Source organism: Sorex fumeus, unplaced genomic scaffold, assembly GCF_029834395.1.
Source record: "Sorex fumeus unplaced genomic scaffold, SorFum_2.1 ptg000054l, whole genome shotgun sequence".
In the NCBI taxonomy this organism is placed as follows: domain Eukaryota; kingdom Metazoa; phylum Chordata; class Mammalia; order Eulipotyphla; family Soricidae; genus Sorex; species Sorex fumeus.
In genome coordinates this window covers 26,021,114-26,037,928 of record NW_026606111.1, presented here as the reverse complement: position 1 = coordinate 26,037,928, position 16,815 = coordinate 26,021,114, and the positions used below count along the sequence as shown (strand labels likewise).

The 16,815-nt window shown below is 38.2% G+C and overlaps 1 protein-coding gene across 2 annotated transcripts in view; it reads left to right on the top strand.

Annotated features, from left to right (window-relative positions):
* The window catches only part of SEC63 (SEC63 homolog, protein translocation regulator), a 68,292-nt gene extending 51,702 nt beyond the window's left edge, over window positions 1–16,590 (top strand). Inside the window, exons 14-21 of one of the 2 annotated variants that reach the window (XM_056125113.1) lie at window positions 379–461; window positions 4,379–4,438; window positions 4,629–4,799; window positions 7,478–7,636; window positions 9,116–9,217; window positions 12,360–12,458; window positions 13,770–13,874; window positions 15,497–16,590. In XM_056125113.1, coding sequence (XP_055981088.1) covers window positions 379–461; window positions 4,379–4,438; window positions 4,629–4,799; window positions 7,478–7,636; window positions 9,116–9,217; window positions 12,360–12,458; window positions 13,770–13,874; window positions 15,497–15,640 — 923 coding nt within the window. In that variant the 3' untranslated portion in view covers window positions 15,641–16,590. Of the gene's footprint in view, window positions 1–378; window positions 462–4,378; window positions 4,439–4,625; window positions 4,800–7,477; window positions 7,637–9,115; window positions 9,218–12,359; window positions 12,459–13,769; window positions 13,875–15,496 lie in introns of both variants that reach the window. The other variant, XM_056125112.1, reaches the window with a different exon arrangement.
* Window positions 16,591–16,815: the final 225 nt, after the last annotated feature.

Sequence of the window (16,815 nt, the reverse complement as noted above, 5' to 3'; positions counted from 1 at the left end):
ACTGAAAGAGTTTGGAAGTGTGTTTGTGGTTAGTGTGAAAGGAATAGCTGAGAAAGCAGTGGTAGTTTGCATGTTATGCATTTGTTTTAAAAGACCCAAGATTAAAACTTGGTGGTGCCAGTATAGCTATTTTGTGACCTTTGGCATTTTACTTTATTTCTGTCCATCAGCTGCTTATTTAAAGTGAAAATAACAATGAGTCAGAGAGCTATTTTGATAGTTAAAAATATAATAAAGTAAAAGTGTCAAAGACATCTGCTAGAAAGTTTTAGAGTAAGCAATCAGTAAATTATTTATTGAGTAACTTTATAGCATGTTTAGCTAAGTTCAATTTTGTTGCATTGACAATAAAATTTGATTTTTATTCTCTTTTTATAGTATTGGATGATGAAGATAGCAACAACATCACAGTAGGGTCTCTAGTTACAGTGTTGGTTAAATTGACAAGACAAACAATGGCAGTAAGTAATCCATATTTTTGTGCTTTAAGAATTATGTATTAAGGTTCTTTTGATTTTATTTCTCACTTAAAGTCACGCATTCTCAAAGTTAAAAAATAGTTGTACCACATTAATTTTCATACGGACTTGGAAACTGGACTAATTATAATTAATTCTTCATGTAGTGATTTGTTAATTCCCTATAAAACACAATAACAAGGTAAGGTGGATAATAGTTCTTAAACTATAAGCACTAAGCACTAAGCATTTTATCACAAACTTCTTTTTAGTCAGGTTTTTTTTTCTTTTTTTTTTTTGCTAGTGCTGGGAATTGAACTGAGGGTCTCATATCTGCAAAACACTTTATCGCTCAGTTAGGTCCTCAACCCTTTATCAATTTTTTAGAGATAAAAAAACCCTCAATTTTTATTAAAAGCAACTTAAAATTGCAGTAAAATGGAGGGTTTATTTCCCCCTTTTGGTATAAAAATTTATGCTGTCTGAGGGAAAAAGCAATGCAAAAAATATAAGAAGCCACAGTCTTAGCACTGTTAGCACTGTCAGTTTTACAGCTCATGCCTTTAGATAGCCTGTGCATGAATACCTATAGAGATAACTATGTTTTGATTGAGGATCTCCCCTCTGACCGACTTCCCTGAGGAAGCCCCTTCACAGCTGCAGACCATCAGAAATCAGTTTTGTATATATCCTTTCAGATCTTTCTTCATGCTTGTGTTTACTATGTGGAGCTTTACGATGCACATACATGTTGTGTGTGCATACTCTTATACACACACAGAACTCTTCATTAAATCTAATCAAATTGTGTGTGTTTTCTGCATCTTTTCTATTACATACTTACTGCATCTCTACGTTGCAGCCATAAAAAAATTAGCATTTTCACCTCAGGTGGATTTTAGACTCTTCTTCCTGTGGTCTCTGACCATTTGCAGGACTCTTATATTGCATTGAAACACATTTCTTAAATCTGGTAGGAAAAGCATATTTTGTAGTTTTAAGTCAAACTTGTGTTATATCAAGTCAAACTGTGTTATATTTTGCTACAGCACAGATGAAACTAGAGGGGAGTTATGCTAAATGAACTCAGAAAGAGAAGACAGGTCCTGGATGGTCTCACTCATGTGTGTTTATAAAGAAGTAAAACAAAGGGCCCAAACAAAACTTAGTCTCTGACCACAGAAATAAGGTCATCATGATGGAGTCTTAATCTCAAGGGTCTTAGGGTTTAGTGGGGAATCTATGCTAGGGTTTAGGTGGGCCTGGTGTGGTAACATGCATCACTAAAATATAGAAATATACCCTTGTAATTCTTTTCTTGATAAAAAAATAAAATTAAACAGTCGACCTTGAGCTGTTGACAGTTCTGGACTAACTAGTAGAATAAAAAGGCAAAACTAGGACTGGAGCAATAGTACAGTGGGTAAGGTGCTTGTCTTACATGTGGCTGACCAGGTTCGATCCTCAGCATCTCATACCCTGAGCACTGCTCGGAGTAATTCCTGAGTGCAAAGCCAGGAATAAGCCGAGTGCCACTGGGTATTGTCCCCCAAACCCAAAACTCATAGAGGAAGAATAAAGAAGAGGTTTTTTTCCCCCTGCTATTTGAAGGTAGAGTGTTCCTTGGAAACCTTTCATGTGCTTGAACTGCACAAAACAATTGCACAAATCTGTGCTAGAACTTCACAAAAGAAAAGAACAGTTTTCATTAATTCATAGGGAAAATGTTTTGAGCTCACAAATCAGGACAAGAACCTACTTATTATACCAAAATAATACAAAGCCTAAAACACGATTATCATGTACTGAAAGCAGGAGCGATAAGACATGTATAAAATAATTTGGGGGAGGTCCCCCTTCCTCACCCCTCCCAACTTTGGGTGTCATACCCAGTGGTGCTCAGGATTTACTTTTGGCTCAGGGATCCTGGCAGGCTCAGGGTACCATATGGGATGCTGAATTCAGGTCAGCTGCCTGCAAGGCAAGTGCCTTACCTGCAATACTATTGCTGTGGCCTATGGTAGGTGCCGCTTTTGCTTCTTGAGGAATACACATGCCTCTAGACTAATTTGCTACAAAAAATTGCTGAATGTTATTTTTGTTTTTGTACACCTTTTTGTATTAAAAGGAACATTTCTCTGGCTTTATTTTAGCTTGCAAAACTAAAACTAATGTAGGTCTTTGGTAAAAGGAAAGTTGATATAAGCAACCCTTCAGTGTTTATCTGCCAGTTCTTGAACTGATACTTCAGAGTGATTAAGAGTCCAGATAATAAGTGAAGAAATATAGCACAGGTGCTAGAATTAGACAAGAGGCCAGCAAACTTTCTGTAAAGGTTTGATAATAGATGTAGTTTGTGTAGCTTATGCTATTTCTAACATTTACTGATCTTAAAAATAGGCATGGTTGTTTTCCAGTAAAAGTGTTAATAAAGCAAGCAGTGGGGCCATAGTTTGCTGACCCCTAAGTTATATTTGTTTTTATTAGCACTGTCCTATAGCACTGTCCTTTCATTGTTCATCTATTTGCTCAAGTGGGCGCCAGTAATGTCTCTCAACAAATTGTGAGAATTGCTATTACTGTTCTTGGCATATCGAAAACGTCATGGGGTGCTTGCTAGGCTTTGCTGTGTGGGCGGAATACTTTTGGTAGGTTGCCGGGCTCTCCGAGAGGGGTGGACAAATCGAACCCCTGTAGGCCGTATGCAAGGCAAACCTGCTGTGCTGTCGCTCCAGTCCACACAACCCCCACATCATTTGTTGTATTCTTAGATTCTTAGTGGATTTGATTCTTGTTGGAATCTTTTTTTTTTTCCTTTTTGGGTCACACCTGGCCATGCACAAGGGCTTACTCCTGACTCTGCACTCAGGAATTACTCCTGGCGGTGCTCAGGGAACCATATGGGATGCTGGGAATCAAACCCGGGCCGGCCGTGTACAAGGCAAATGCCCTACCCTCTGTGTTATCACTCCAGCCCCTGTTGGAATCTTCTATACTGATTCTAAGTGTATTATGGTAGATAAGTCTTTAGGATATGTTATTTTTTCTGATGTTCTGATTCTGGGCTAAAAGCCAATAAGTTGTATGTTCTGATAATAATGAGTAAACTAATAATTGTTTTATAAGGTTTTAATGTCAGAAAATACATTTAAATTAAAAATTGCTATGTATTATGAGAATAATAGAGAAAGTTAGAACTTTGAAATATTTTTCTTATAATGTAATGAAAAGAAGAGTTTTCTTTAGAGAAACTTTAGAGGGACTGGGGAGAGGTTTCAAAGAGGATTCAAAGAACTGTAGTGCATGCACCAGAGAGAGAGCGAAACACACACACACACACACACACGCACGCACGCACGCGCACATTTTATACCCTTAGAGTTGGGATGTGGCTCTTTATACCCCTAGAGTTGGGATGTGGCTAGCTCCAGAGTGTAGTGCCTGAAATACTTAGTATAAGCTTTTTAAAAAAAAAAAAATATATATATATATATTTTGGGGGACCACACCCAGTGGTGCGCTTGAGGCTACTCCTACCTCTGTGCTTAGGGGTTGCTACTGACTGTGCTCAGTGCTGGGGGTTGAATCCAAGGCTCCTCCTCATGCAGGCACACTAGCCCTTTGCACTACCTCCCCAGCCATGAACTTTGGAGTATTTGTAAATTCATCATGAATGCATCTTAAGTTACTGCATTTCTGAATTTAAGTAGACAAAACTTTCATTCAAGACAGATATGAGAAATTTCTTAAATATGTCTAAATTTTCATTTAGTAATTGCTAAATAAGCATGTAGTTGATTTATTGAGTGATTTTTAAAAATCTCTTGGCTCTTTACTTCCAATTTTTAGTAGTTAAAGAGACTTACTGGTAGTAGAAATAAAGGTTAACAGGCATATCTTTATTCTTTCTCACTGCCTAGGAAGTATTTGAAAAGGAGCAGTCTATCTGTGCGGCAGAGGAACAGCCTGCGGATGATGGGGTAAATACTTGGGTGTTCTTACTCTCTGTTGTGATCAGTGCAATGTGTAGTTAGCTGATTGCTTTATATGGCTGTGAGTGTGTAATTCAGTTGTTGGAACATTCAGCTATTTTCACCATAAAGTTGAGACTCCCAGATGAAGCCACTGCTCTAACTTCTGAGTGTGTATGTATGCTGTGATTTCTAGCAGGGCGACACCACCAAGAACAGGACAAAAGGAGTATGGCAGCAGAAGAGTAAAGGACCTAAGAAAGCTGCGAAATCAAAAAAAAAGAAACCTTTAAAAAAAAAAACTACACCAGTGCCCTTAACACAATCAAAGCAACAGAAACAAAAGCAGGCAAATGGAGTCGTTGGGAGTGTAAGTTGATTATTATCGTTATTATCTTTATTGAGGGAGAACATATTAAAATGATCAAATTTTAGGTGCAGAAGTCCTGAAGTTTTATGTATGTAAGTACTCAATGGTCATCAGATCAAGACTTAGAACTTTCTTAATTTGGGGGTCAGAGGTAGGGGGTATGTCTTTTTGGGTCACACCCAGCAGAGCGCAGGACTTACTTTTGGCTCTGTGCTTAGTGATCATACCTGATCGTGCTCAGGGGATCGTGCTCTGGGTATCAAATGGGGATCAGCTACATGCAAGGCAAGCTCCTTTCCCTATACTATCTCTCCAGCCTTAGCCCCATTTATTGAAAGATTATGCTCTCTGAATTGCACTGATAACTTGTTACAAAACATGTGACAGTAACTGTGTATGTGTAGATCTGCATTACAATCATCTTTTTCTTTACTTATTCTTACGCTAATGCCACATATTAATTACTGTAGTTGAATTATGATAGTATAAGTCCTCAAACTATTCTTTAGACTTGTATTAATTATTTTAGGTACTTGGTTTTCCAACTAAAGTTTTTACATAAAATCAACAATTTTCCTTTTAAGAAAAAAAGGGATTTAGATTTAGAATTTAGATTCCACTTTTAGAATTTAGATCAGTACAGCACTGAATCAGTAATTTGAATTCACATGCTAATAAAACTGAATCTTTTGGGGCTGGAGCAATAGCACAGTGGGTAGGGCGTTTGTCTTGCACGTGACTGACCCGGATTCGATTCTCAGCATCCCATATGGTACCCCGAGCACTGCCAGGGGTAATTCCTGAGTGCATAAGCCAGGAGTAACCCCTGTGCAACGCCAGATGTGACCCAAAAAGCAAATAAATAAATAAAACCTGAATCTTTTCATTGTTTTTCTATGTTATTTGTGTGTTGCTTAATTTTTTTCAGCAATGTTTTTATAATTTCCATTGCAGAGGTATGCCTTATTTAGTTCTTCTGCTATTGAATATAACATTAAAAAGAGATTATTTTCAGGACTGGAGAGATCGTACAGGGGTTAAGGTATTAGTACTGCATGCAGCCAACCCTTAATTGATCCAGGCACTGCATTTGGGCATCCTGAGTGAGCACTACCAGGAGTGATCCTTGAGCATAGAGTCAGGAGTAAGCCCTGAACACTGCTGGATGTGATTTATTCCCACTTCCCAAATATTTTCAATGCTAACTACTCATATAGAATAAGATTTCTTAAAACTTTTTTCTCTTGTGACCACTTTTCTTTCATGACCCCAGGTTTATGAAATGAATGTTTACTGATAATAAGTCATCACTTTATTTTAAAACAAATTTTTCATGACTTGTATCTCATGCATGTCAAGCGTGCACTTTCCTGCTGAACCATATCCTGGTTCTATTTATTTCTGTTTTCTTAGCATTTAGTGTGCTTTTTTTTCTTGGACTAATTATTTTGTGTGGGATATTGACCTTCCTTATTGCATTATACTCAAAGTTTTTTTTAATTTTAATTTTTTAGTTTGCAATACTGTTAATAATGGTTTCTCATGGATAATTCCTACATTATGCTGGTTTTGTTTGTTTTTGTTTTGGGGCTATACCTGGCATGCTCAGGGGTTACTTCTGGCTCTGCACTTAGGAATTAATCCTGCAGGTACTTGGGGGACCACATGGGATGCTGGGGATTGAACCCGGGTCAGCTGTGTGCAAGGCAAGTGCCCTATCTGCTGTACTATGTGCAGCCCCATAATTCTGCACTGTATTCTTACCAGGAAAAATAAAATATGGAAAGTAATTTTTAAACTCTCAAAGCATTACTTTTATAAACTTCTCTTTCTCTCTGTAAATAAAACATTGCATAATTGATACTCTGTAAATTTTGGGGCCATAGCCAAACAGTGTTGTCGAGCTACTCCTGGCTCAATGCTGGGGTGGGGGGTGGGGGACATTTCCAGTAATGCTTGTTGGGGAACCTCGTGGTGCTGAATCAAACTCAAACCTCTCCCGTGTGCAAAGTGTCTTCTTCAGCTCTTTGTGTCATCCTCCTGTACCCTAATAGTTGCTTTTGAAGGTCTTTATGCTGTGGTACACTTTGCAAATAGAACTAAAATACTTTACAAACTCTGAAAAATAAAGTAGTCTGATATATAAGCCTAACTCTCTGACTGTGACTTCTACAACATATTATTTATAAATAAGAATCTTCATAGTTTTCTAAAGTCCTGAATGAAGAATGGTATTGAAGAGTGGATATATTTGGTTTGGGTTTTTGAATTATATGCAGCAGTGATTGGGGGCTGGCTACTCCTCTATTTTTTCTACACAGGACTTGCTCATGGTGATTCTCAGGGGATCATATGGGCCTCAAACTCTGAGCTCCTGCCTGTAAACCCTGGGCTCCTGTGCGCAAAACATGTTCTCTAGCCCATTGAGCAATGTCCCCAGCTCAAAAGGAATTTTTTTTTTTTCAGGGCCAAAGTTGTAGTGCCAGGGATTGAACCCAGGTCTCATGAATGCAGGACATGTACTTTGATTACTGAGCCACATCCCTGGCCCTGAATATTGAATGTTTAACCTTGAGTCAGTTTAATTATATTGACAATAAATTGGCTTTAGGAACTCAGAATGATAATATACTCATTGCAATCTACCAAGAACTTTTGTGGTTGCTTTCTCATTTTAGGAAACAGTGGTAAAAGAAGATGAAGAGGAAGTTTCTGACAAAGGCAGTGACTCAGAAGAAGAAGAGACCAATAGAGACTCCCAAAGTGAAAAAGATGACGGTAGTGACAGAGAATCTGATAGAGAGCAAGATGAGAAGCAGAATAAAGATGATGAAGCAGTAAGATTTAGTAGTTTAAATAGTTGGAATTTAAATACCTATGATCAGAGTTTGAGTTTTTGTTATTTTTCATTTGCTTGTTTTTTTTTTATTTTATTTTATTTTTTTTCATTTGCTTGTTTTAAACAGGATATTTTATAAATCTGTTTCCTTCTAAAAATATTTTTGAGGGATGATGGTCAGAATTACACAGAAAAATAGTTTTCTAGTAAGGATTGAAAATCCCAATTCTCAAATCTTTAACTGCTAGGTAGAGTTGAACCTGAGTCTGAAATGAAGTCACTTTGGTCACGTAAGCATTGTTCAGTAGTGGAGATGTTGACTAAGGAAATGTAGATTGTGATCTAACAGTTGGAAGTTTTCACAGAAATTGCAGGTAATGTTTAGGGCAAAGAAATTTACTGTGGACTCAAATGTCAAGAGGCTGGTTGACAGAAAAGCTAATATTTAAAGAATTCTACCTTGATTCAAGTGCTATGTAAACCATTAAGAAAAGGGGGAGTTCTTAAGGGATTAGTTATGTTTTCAAGGTACAGAAAATAGAATAATAAGTCTCATGGTATGTTGAACATGATTTATGGGAAAGCTGTAAAAAAGAACATTTAATGAACAAATAATGGTCTTTTGAGACTCATTACAAATGAACTGTAAACTGACCAGCCTTCATGATTGTGTTGCTCTTTTGTATTGGGTCATTGATCTAAACTTAACCCTTATGATTTTATAGAGAAAAGGGAATCCTATGAATAATCTTTGAGGCTAAAAAGAGAAAGGTAAAGCCCAAGGATAAAATTATAAAGAGGTAGTAGCACAGCTGCCCTTGGCAAGGGTGCTGGTGTGCTTGTGGGTTGGGGGGAGATAGAAGTGGGGTGGGACACTCTGTTGAGTCACTAGCCTTTGACTGTTTTTTTCCTCATTGGGAATTCTTTTGATTGTCCCAAATTTATAGCCTATCAAAAAATATTTCCCAACTTAGCTTTGAGAATGAGTTCTCATATGCCTTTCTGAATAAATTAAAAGTAGTAGATGTGATTCTTAGGGTTTTGACAGAATTATTTTTATAGATGACAGTACAGAGTTCAGAGAAGTCTGGGTTGTTTGATATAGCTAAAATCAAAAGGACAAGCAAGGAAAAAGGTAGGCTGTGGTCAGTGGCTGTGCATTTGATACTGAAGGGTTGGATTTAATTAATTTAATTTTGTGGGAATCCCCAGAAGTGTTCAGGGACTACCAGGGCTACAATTGTCAGTGCTTGGAGGATCACTGAACTTGAACACAAGTGAACTTGGAGTGTGCAAACAAGATTTGCACTTCAACTCTTTGAATTATCTCATCTCCTGGATTTGATTTATTAAAGGAAACACTGTGAGATTTCATTAGGATTGTGGTTAGTATTGTTGAAACAGTAGCTGAATGAAAATGGAAACTCCTCAAAATGATCATAACATATTTTACTTAAAATATTTTAATTTTTATTAGGAGTGGCAAGAATTACAGCAAAGTATTCAGCGAAAGGAGAGAGCTCTACTTGAAACCAAATCAAAGATAACACATCCCGTTTATAGTCTTTATTTTCCTGAGGTGAGTTGTACATGCCTTGGTATTCCATTCATTTTCTCTTCAGATATTTCTTCAGTTGTCTTTCATCCCTCTGGGTATGTTAACTATGCTTTATACCCAATTGGTCACATTTTTGAAAGTTTATTTACAAAATACCTTTTACCTTTATAAAGTATCACAGTATGTTGACTGTATTGTTTATAAATAGAATTATTCACCTTAATTTCTGTGTTTTCTTACATTTCTTAAATTTCTATCTTTCCTTTCTTCCCCAGATTACTGAGGATTGTGCTTAATAAGGACTTCTCATTAATATTTCATACTGTCTTATTTTGTATTATTTTTTTTAATATTTTGCTTCTGATTAGATACTGGAAATTCTCACTTCTGTCTAGATTAACACAGGATGAAAAAATTCCTAAGCACCAGAGAGATAATACAGAGGGTAGGATGCTTGTCTTGAACTCTGTCAACTCAGGTTTGAACCCTACATTATGGTCCTCTACTTCATTAGGCATGATCCCTAACACAGAGCCAGGAGTAAGCCATGAGCATTGCCAGGTGTGGTCCAAAATCCAGAGATTTAAAAAAAAAAAACTAAGAGTCCTTTCTAAATCTGATCCTGGTATTTAGCCTGTTCCAGGAGACTGGCACCAGTTAGATTCCATAAGGGCACATCATGACTGAGTCTCTAACTTAAGACAGAACTTTGTTGCTGTTTGTTCCTTCATCCCTGTTTATTTTATAGATGAAGGCTGCTGAATTTTGGGCTCCCGTTACAATTCATATGAGGGAGAAGTCTGTCCCCCACCCTCATGCTCTCCCCTGACACCAGGGATTGCACCCAGGTCCTCAACACTTGTAAGGCATGTGATCTATCACTGAGCTACAAATCCCCCAGCCCTAATTTTTGATCTCGACAGGTTTTATGTTGCCTTTCAAATTTTGGATTTGCTTGACAGTTTGCTTCTGTGTGTGATTGTCTGCGGATAGAGGTCAATAACTTGTTGCCTTTCAGTTCGGGAAAGCTGTTCCTCAGACTGTCTCACAGCTTGGCCACAGAATCTTTTGCTCTCCACTCATGTTTGGCAGGTGACTTCATGTCTAAATCTGTTTTCTGCTCTTGGATGTCAATCTAGAGTTTCTGGGGGCTGCTGAAGGCACATTTCTATGTAATTTGACATTCTTAATAAATAAATGAGTGGCTCTGCACAGACTGTTGTTTTGACTTGGAAAGAACGAGGCCCAGACTTCTGTCTTACTGCACACACTGATCTTCTGGCATGTCCTGAGCTTTAGCTCATCTGTTAGGGGCATTTTGCCCATTTCAGTGGTCGTCTGCCAGCACCATGGCTTCTGAAACCAGGCGCATAAATTCCACTCATTGGCTTTAAAAGAGCCAAGAGATGCTATGTGCTGCATAATTTGTACCCTTATGACAGTTTCATTTTATACCATGCCTAGTTAATAATCAAAACATTCATTCACTCTCTTAGAATATTCTAGCAGTGAAAATACTCCTCAATCCTATTAATCTGCATCTGCGTGACGAACATCTCAAAGTACCGTTTTTCAGATCCATTTTGTTTAGAATTTTTCTTCATCTTCCTGCCTACTTTCCTTACCTGCTTAGCCTATCATGCTATCTATTTAAAGTATTTAGAATTTAATATTAACAATAGATTTGCATGTCATTGTAACTCATTTTATATTTAATATGATATCAATGGTTGGAGACCCCCATACAACAAAAAATGTTTTTGTTTAAAGTGCAGATAACTAAGGGAATGCCCTGCCACAGAAGCAGGGTGGGATGTGGGGGTGGGGGTGGGAGGGATACTGGGACCCGTGGTGGTGGAAAATGGGCACTGGTGGAGAGGTGGGTACTTGATCATTGTACAACTGAAACCCAAGCACAAAAATTTGTAAGTCTGCAACTGTACGTCATGGTGTTTCACTAATAAAAATTTAAAAAATAAATAAGTAAAATTTAAAAAAGTAAAGTGCAGATAACTGATAGAATATCTTTCTACTTTCAGCATTTGCATCAAAGATATAGATGCAGTGCTATTAATTGATAGTCACTAACTTCTTTTTTTTATTTAATCATTTTTTTTATTAGTGAAACACCATGAGGTACAGTTATAGACTTACAAATTTTTGTGCTTGGGTTTCAGTTATACAATGATCAAGTACCCATCCCTCCACCAGTGCCCATCCTCCCCTACCACGGGTTCTAGCATCCCTCCCCCCCCCCCAGTCCCCCCCCCCCCACCGTCCCACCCTGCCGCTGTGGCAGGGCATTCCCCCTTGTTCTCTCTCTCTTCTTTTGGGTACTGTGTTTTGCCAGAGAGGCATTGAGTGGCAATCATGTTTGGTCTATAGACTACTTTTAGCATGTCTCTCCCACTCTGGGAGGGTCTTCACAACACCCTTTATTTGGAGTCACTAACTTCTTAATAATTATTCTGAGGTACATTTAGAAGTGCCGGGCTTACTAAAAACAATGTGTAGTGAAAGGTATAAATAACTCTTAAAATCTGTGATGCTCACTCTGTAGTACAGTGATTGGATATATTGATTTCTGATTTCACTGCCCAGTCCCTACCTTCCACTGATACTTTCTTCCCTCTGAATATGTGAGGGTTGGATTACTAAGACTATTTGCCAGATGTAAATAGTTTATACTTTCATAATTTTTTTATTTGTTTTTGAACCACACCCAGTAGTGCTCAGGACTTATTCCTGTCTCTGCACTCAGGAATTAATCCTGATGGGCTTGGTGGATCGTATAGATTGATGGGAATCAACCCAGGTTGGCCGTGTGCAAGACCATACCTGCTGTACTATCTCTCAGTCCCATCTTCATTTTTTTAAAATACCTTTGGCCACTTAAGATTAGTCTGGGCTTTTTAATAAGCAGCCCATCAATAGGAGTTCAAGGTCACTTCAAACCTCCCAGTTAAACACAATATTCTTTTGGAAAGAAGATTTACAAACTTTAAGAACCGTTTATTTAGTAAATATTCAACATCAAATATGTCCAGTCACTGTATCTTTGCTGGGAATACAACAGTGAATAAAACAAGGATAATGTCTAAAATAAGACCATCAAAACTATTTATTTCTGATTATGTATATATATTTTTGTTTTATTTTGCAGGAAAAACAAGAATGGTGGTGGCTTTATATTGCAGATAGGAAGGAGCAAACACTAATATCAATGCCATATCATGTGTGTACACTCAAAGATACTGAAGAGGTAATTGTCCATCGTGATTTCAATTTTTTTTCCCTAAATTTTAAATTATTTTTATAAAGTTGTTCACAATAATTCATTACATTTAATATTCAAACACCAGTCCCCCCAACATTGCACCTTACCACCTCTATATTTCAAAATGTTTCCACCCCAAATCCCAAACCCCCAAAACAGAACAGACCAGTTCCGCTAAAAATGGTCCAATAAAGATTTTGGTTCTTAAATTACACACATGTCCCCATTGATGAATTGCATAGGTTTCTTTGCTAACTCATTTTTAGAAGTCATTTTACCATATTTGGCTTCTTACATTTTATTAACACTCATTTTCAAACTCATAAATACCTCTTGAAGGGGGTCTTTGAAAAATACTGAATTACTTAAAATTATAAAAAATGAACAGTCTTTTTTGTTTTTTGACTTTTGGGGCCATACTGGACTGTGCTTAGGGCTTACTCCTGGCTCTGTCTCCAGAGATCACCCCTGGCAGTGCTCAGGGGACCATGTGGCGGTGACTCTCAGCGCCTCCCAGAACCTCCGCATATTAACCCTCTCAAAATCTCCCCTGCCCTGTTCTTTGGTGGAGTTTTTATATTGACTTCATCATGTCAGCATGATTGATCGTGAACTCAGTTCTCAGCGCTTTCCCAAAGAAGGGAGTAAGGCTGACCCTTCCCAAGTCCTGATCCAGGCTTGCTGTTTCTTATGCCAGCCTCTGTCCAGGAGCTTACCAGGATTCCCCTTATCAAAACAAAAGATGTGCCTGTCATCCACAGGGTTCCAGGGTATTTATGAGCCCCAAGGTAGGGATCAGAGACCAAATAGGAACAAGAGAAGCTCCTAGTTCTGTTACCATGAGGGAAATTAAAGGGGGGTTGGAAAAGTACTTCTGGGGGTTGCAAAAGTACTTGACAAAGGAAGTCTATGTCAAGTAGACTTCCTTTGTCAAGTACTGGAGGTGGAGGTGGGGGGAGCAACAACCAAAATATTTTTTCTTACTCTCACTGCATTTATCCTGGAAATATGAATATTTGGTAATGAAGTCTGTTATTTCAACATTAACTTTCTTTTTATACCCTTTTTTTTTCAAGTTATCAAGGTTGATGAACTTAGTTGTTTTATGCTTTTTTATTGTGAATATACAAAAACAAATCAATTCTGCCTAATCTGGTTTACTTTTTTTGTGTATACACACACACACACACACACACACGTACACACACGTACTTAAACACTTCAGGAATTTTATGAGTGAACTGTTGTTTCCTCCCCATCTCAAGATAGAGACTTCATGCTATTTTTATCTTTTAGGTAGAACTGAAGTTTCCTGCACCCGGCAAGCCTGGGAATTATCAGTATACAGTATTTCTGAGATCAGACTCCTATATGGGTTTGGATCAAATTAAACCATTGAAGGTAAAAATAGTGACTCTTTAATAATTGTGGTTGTCTGTTTGAGCAAGTGCTTTGGAGAAGCATTTCTAATTTTAAAACAGTGATAGAGAAAAATAAGTCAACTCGTGTTTTATAATGTACTTCATGAGCTGCTCTGTCAGTAGTGAATTAAGTTGTTGAGTTGAAGAAGTGAAATGAGTGTATATCACTTAGGTTAGCATTCTTCAGCCTTTCTCTTGCAGACTGGCATCTGTCTGCAGAACAGTGGTTGAAGACCACTGACTCAAGTGGTACATTTTCATGTGCATTAGTACGGTGTGACTTTTGGCCTCCTGAAAACCAGAAGGATTTGTTTTCTTCAGAACAGCACATGTCCTTCACCACGATTCTCTTACACCGTTTGATAATTTCTAAAACTCATTGATGGATAATAGTGAGGGTTGAATCCAGGGAGTTACACATGCAAAAACATATCCAGCTACTGAGCCACTAAAATGAATTTAATTTTTTACCATTGAAGAATATCTTTAAGTATCATTGGAAGCTTACTCCTATCAGTATTTACTACTTACTTATCTTGAACTTCTTTGCTTTTTGTTTTTGGGGGTCATACCCAGGTCGTGCCCAGGCTACTCTAAGCTCTGTGCTTGGGGGTCACTTCCGGTGGTGCTCAGGGGAGCAAGCAGTACTGGGGATCTAGCCGGGGTCCCTTACATTCAAAGCATGACATCATTGCACTGTGTGATATCAAAGCAAAGGTGCCAGTGAACGTCTTTTTTCCACCAGAGTACCATACTTCTTTCCTTTGACTCTAGAATTTTTCTTCATGCTTCTGGGGGTTGCACAATGTCTCTGTAAAACATCTCTTTAAAAATTACACTTGTGGTTGCCCCCCCACCCCCCCACCAGAAGACTTCCTGAGATAGTACTCAGTGAGTGTTCTTCCTCAAAAATCGCAATTATGGGGCCAGGGAGATAGCTTAGATGGCTGACATACAAGGCATGTGGAAGCCTCGGTTTTGATCCCGAGCACCCCATGCTCCCCCCAGCACCACCAGGTGTGGCCTGGATGGTACCCACAACCATCTGAGGCGCATTGGTGAAGAAAGAATCAGTTTATTCTCTTTCGCGCTATGTAAAAAATTCCACAAATATACTTATTAATATAATAGAAATTCAACTATATTTTTAGTTCAGATTTTTTTGGGGAAGGAGAGTGGGGCCTCTACTGTTAGCCTCAGGTCTTCTTCCTGGCTTTGCACTCAGGGATCACTCCTGGCAGTGCTCAGGGGACCATGTGGGATGCAGGAGATTGAAGATAGGTCAATACCTGTTGTACTATCTCTCCAGCTCCTCAGCTATCTGTTAGTCGATTCACATCTGGGATATCTGTTTTAAACTTATTGCTTCATAATTACTGTGGTCAAAGAAAACGTTTTCTGGGGTCAGATAGTGTTTGCCTTGTTTCCTGCGAATCCCAGTTCTGTCTCTGGCTCCACATATGGTTCCTTCAGCACCACTAAGTGTGATCCAAAATCCAGACGAGGAAGGAGAACAAACAGGAAGCCTTTCACTTTGCAAGATGTTTCTCTCCCTATCCCTCCTCACATTTCTGATGCCTGTGTTTTAATTCTTCTGTGTAGTTGGAAGTTCATGAGGCTAAACCTGTGCCAGAAAATCACCCACAGTGGGACACAGCAATCGAAGGGGATGAAGACCAAGAGGACAGTGAGGGCTTCGATGACAGCTTTGAGGAAGAGGAAGAAGAGGAAGAAGATGATGACTAAGCAGTACTGTGGACCATAATATTTGCACACATTTGCAAGTTTCTGCTAGTTTGGAAATGTATAATAAACCAGAAGCAGTGCGAGCGAGCTGAGGGCGTGTTAGTTCTTTGCTAGAAATGGGTGCGTGATCTGACGGGGCAGTGGCGGTGCCTTGGTACAGTCAAAAAAATGCTGAAGGCGGGTCAAAGCCTTTCCAGAATGGGACAGTGCATTTATTTCATCTGCAAATGATAATAAACCCTTTGTTATGACTGTTTGGATGTGTGGGTTATGTATTATCTGATCAATTTATGGTTCCAGTAAAAGTAAAGGTACATTGGAAATCTATAAATGAGCAGCTTTTCTTTGTTTAGCTTTAGTTTTTAGCAAACATTAAGGTATGATAAACACCTCAGCTATGTTTTAAGTAACATCTGCTCAAGTTTCGATCTCTTGAAAAGCTCTATCATTTATTGACATTTTGCTGCAGGACTATAATAGCTCCACTTGTACTTTAAATCTTTTATTTTTACCTGTCTTGATCATAAGTCAGCTTTCTCTCACATTCCACACAATACAGAGGGCTACATTTGGGGATTTTCATTTTTTTTCAATTGCCACGAGTTACCAGACAGATTATAAAAATGGCTTAGACCATTTTTAAGCCTTTGTTTTAGCAGATCAATGCAGGGTCTAATTCTTCCTATAAGCTCTAAGTCTAAAAATGATTATGGGACCATATGTTCTCTAATGTTGGCAACTTACAAAGTTATTAAGTAACCTTTTTTAAAAGGTTCACTATGAAAGCTGAAATAAGTTCTTAGCTTTTAATCTACCTGATTATCAGAAGCCTTTTACGGGGGGAGGGAAAATATATATATATATATATACATATATATATAAAACATGCAAAGGAGGCATTTTTTTGTATTCATTTTGGACTCCTGTCAATAAAATAGAAGTTTGGCTCATTTTATGTTTGTAATGGTGTGTGTCTTTTTACTCACAGAGATAGGATATAATTCACTTGTTTATTTTTAAACTAAAAGTTGAGTACGGTTTCCTGCTGACGTGACTGCTGTTTCTGTGTACTGTAGAAGGATCCATGAGTGAGAGGAACTCCCTTCACAGCTCAGCTAGGAAGGGTGGTGCTCAGAAAGAGGAGTGATGTGTGCGTGATGAACCATTATGGCCAA